The sequence below is a fragment of the Ostrinia furnacalis genome, unplaced genomic scaffold, assembly GCF_004193835.3.
Source record: "Ostrinia furnacalis isolate ACB-3 unplaced genomic scaffold, ASM419383v2 OfSCF7539, whole genome shotgun sequence".
Taxonomy (NCBI): domain Eukaryota; kingdom Metazoa; phylum Arthropoda; class Insecta; order Lepidoptera; family Crambidae; genus Ostrinia; species Ostrinia furnacalis.
Window position 1 is genome coordinate 1 of NW_021137778.1, and position 2,144 is coordinate 2,144.

Below are 2,144 nucleotides of genomic sequence, written 5' to 3' on the forward strand. Positions count from 1 at the left end.
GGCCATGTAGGTAATCAATAATTCTTAGGATAGTATAGGAACCTAACCTACCATGACTACTGCTCAGAATTCGTTCGTTCGTTTCAGCCAAATGACGTCCACTGCTGGAAAAAGGCCTCTCCCAAGGTTTTCCATAATGAATGCACACTTACCTACATACGTACCTCATTACAAATAAGTAGATTAATTATTTTTTCACTATACAGCAACCCTAACAGCGTAAGAAGAGTTCAGAGGCACGCGATAGAAAGAGACAAAACTTGTAGGTGAATAAAATTGTAGGTACGTAGTGCTGTGCGAGCTGAATTCCACTGTATCGCGTCGTAACAAGACTCGCATTTTTTAAATCGTTTTGCGGAGTAATCCTTCTGTACCTGTACTATTACTTATTCTGTGGTTTTGTTTAGATCGAGGACACGGACATGGAGGGCCGGCTGATGCTGGCGGACGCGCTGGTGTACGGGCAGGCGCTGCACCGGCCCGCGCTCGTCGTCGACGTCGCCACGCTCACACGTCAGTTTGATATACAGATTTGTAATAAATTAATCACTTCACGGGATTTATTGCAACAATATCTATTTTAACGGTAAATAAAATATTTACCCTCCCGACGTTTATTTACCGTTAAAATAGATATTATTGCAATAAATCCCGTGAAGTGATAATTTTATAGTAAAAATGCAACATAATAGTTTAAGATTTGTAATATTCCAAATATCTAGACAAGAGTCCATTGCTAGTGAACCGCTAGTAGGCGACGACGAAATTATAAGTCAAATTTATTCCCGTTGTCTCCATCAGGCTCGTTCTGAGATTCGGGTGGGATTTTAATTAAATTTATTAGTTTCGTTGTCCCCGTTCCTCCGGTGGGGACAATGGGAATAAACAGAAAAATATTAAATTCTCACCAGTCGTTTGGCTTGTTGGGGACAAGTCTGGTGGGGACAACGGGAATAAATTCAGTGAGAGATATCTGGCAATCAAGAATGGGCCATAAATCTGATTAGGTAGAGTGGGTCACTAAAGCAGTGTTTTTGACGTTTGTTAAAGTAAGATGGTGCAACCCAGCTTTAGGGCTATATGTATAATTTCACCAGCACACCATGGCGGTGCAACCAGTCGCCGCTACCAACAAAATGTATACAGCTCTATAGAGAGTTACTCACCTGGTGTCCGTTTGGTTGCGCAAAGCTGTATTTGTTGTACATTTTGTTGGTAGCGGCGACTGGTTGCGCCGCCATGGTGTCTCGGTGAAATATAGCCCTTAGTCTTTAAAACTGTAAAAAAATTGTCTATATTAAGAAAGTATTTGTACTTACAACAATTGGACATGACGTGTCTATTTTCAGAGGTGTGATTTGTATGTAGGTGATCAAAGGACACTAAAATAATAATTTCTAGTTAAATTCCACTTTGATCACCCTTGGCAAATCCGGGGGTGATTAAAGGACACTAAATTGTCGCTGGAAGTGGACTTTGATCGCCTGGGTCATCAAAGCCAGGTGGTCAAAGTGGAATAGACCTTTAAAATGTATGTTTGTGCTTGTCCAGACGGCGTGCTGCTGGCGACGGGCGGCGGCGCGTTCGGCTGCTTCAGCAACAGCGCGCGCGCCTGGGCCTGCCTGCGGCGCGCCGGCGCGCTCACCGGCGACCGGCCCTGGCTCTTCCCGCTGTGGTCCTACTACCAGCGGCAGATCACCAGTATGTTAGAGATGAGACGTATTTACTAGAACAGATCCACACACTAGGTATTTTACAGTACTAGGCAATTCAAATTTTTTAAATACTTGATCCACCTAGTATTTTATAAATTACACAATTTCCGACCCTATCATCGAAGCAATAGAAGTTATTATTGCGTAATCCGTAGTCGCGTATTACGCGCACCTAGTATTTCTCGCTAAGCTTATGTGCGAACGTAGAGATTCACTCCGTCTCTGTCTGACCAAACAAATTTGAGCGCGACGAAGCAAACGCACACAAACGTAGTCAAACCATATTCATGTAAATAGAAAAAATAATATTTTTATGAAATTGATTTATTTTAAATACGCCAACTTTTAAGTTGACAGTCCTAAGCCTGTTGAAGTATGAAGGGAGGAATTATTATTCAATTTCAAATTGCATTATTCATACTACGGTTG

General features: G+C 42.1%; 1 protein-coding gene across 1 annotated transcript; it reads left to right on the forward strand.

Annotated features, from left to right (window-relative positions):
• Positions 1-407: 407 nt before the first annotated feature.
• Positions 408-1,701, forward strand: LOC114365049 (cytosol aminopeptidase-like; the record flags this gene model as incomplete). The annotated part of the gene is made up of 2 exons (XM_028321500.1): positions 408-513; positions 1,552-1,701. Coding segments are annotated over 2 exons (256 nt in total), but the record flags the coding sequence as incomplete, so codon positions are not given.
• Between the last annotated feature and the right edge of the window lie 443 nt (positions 1,702-2,144).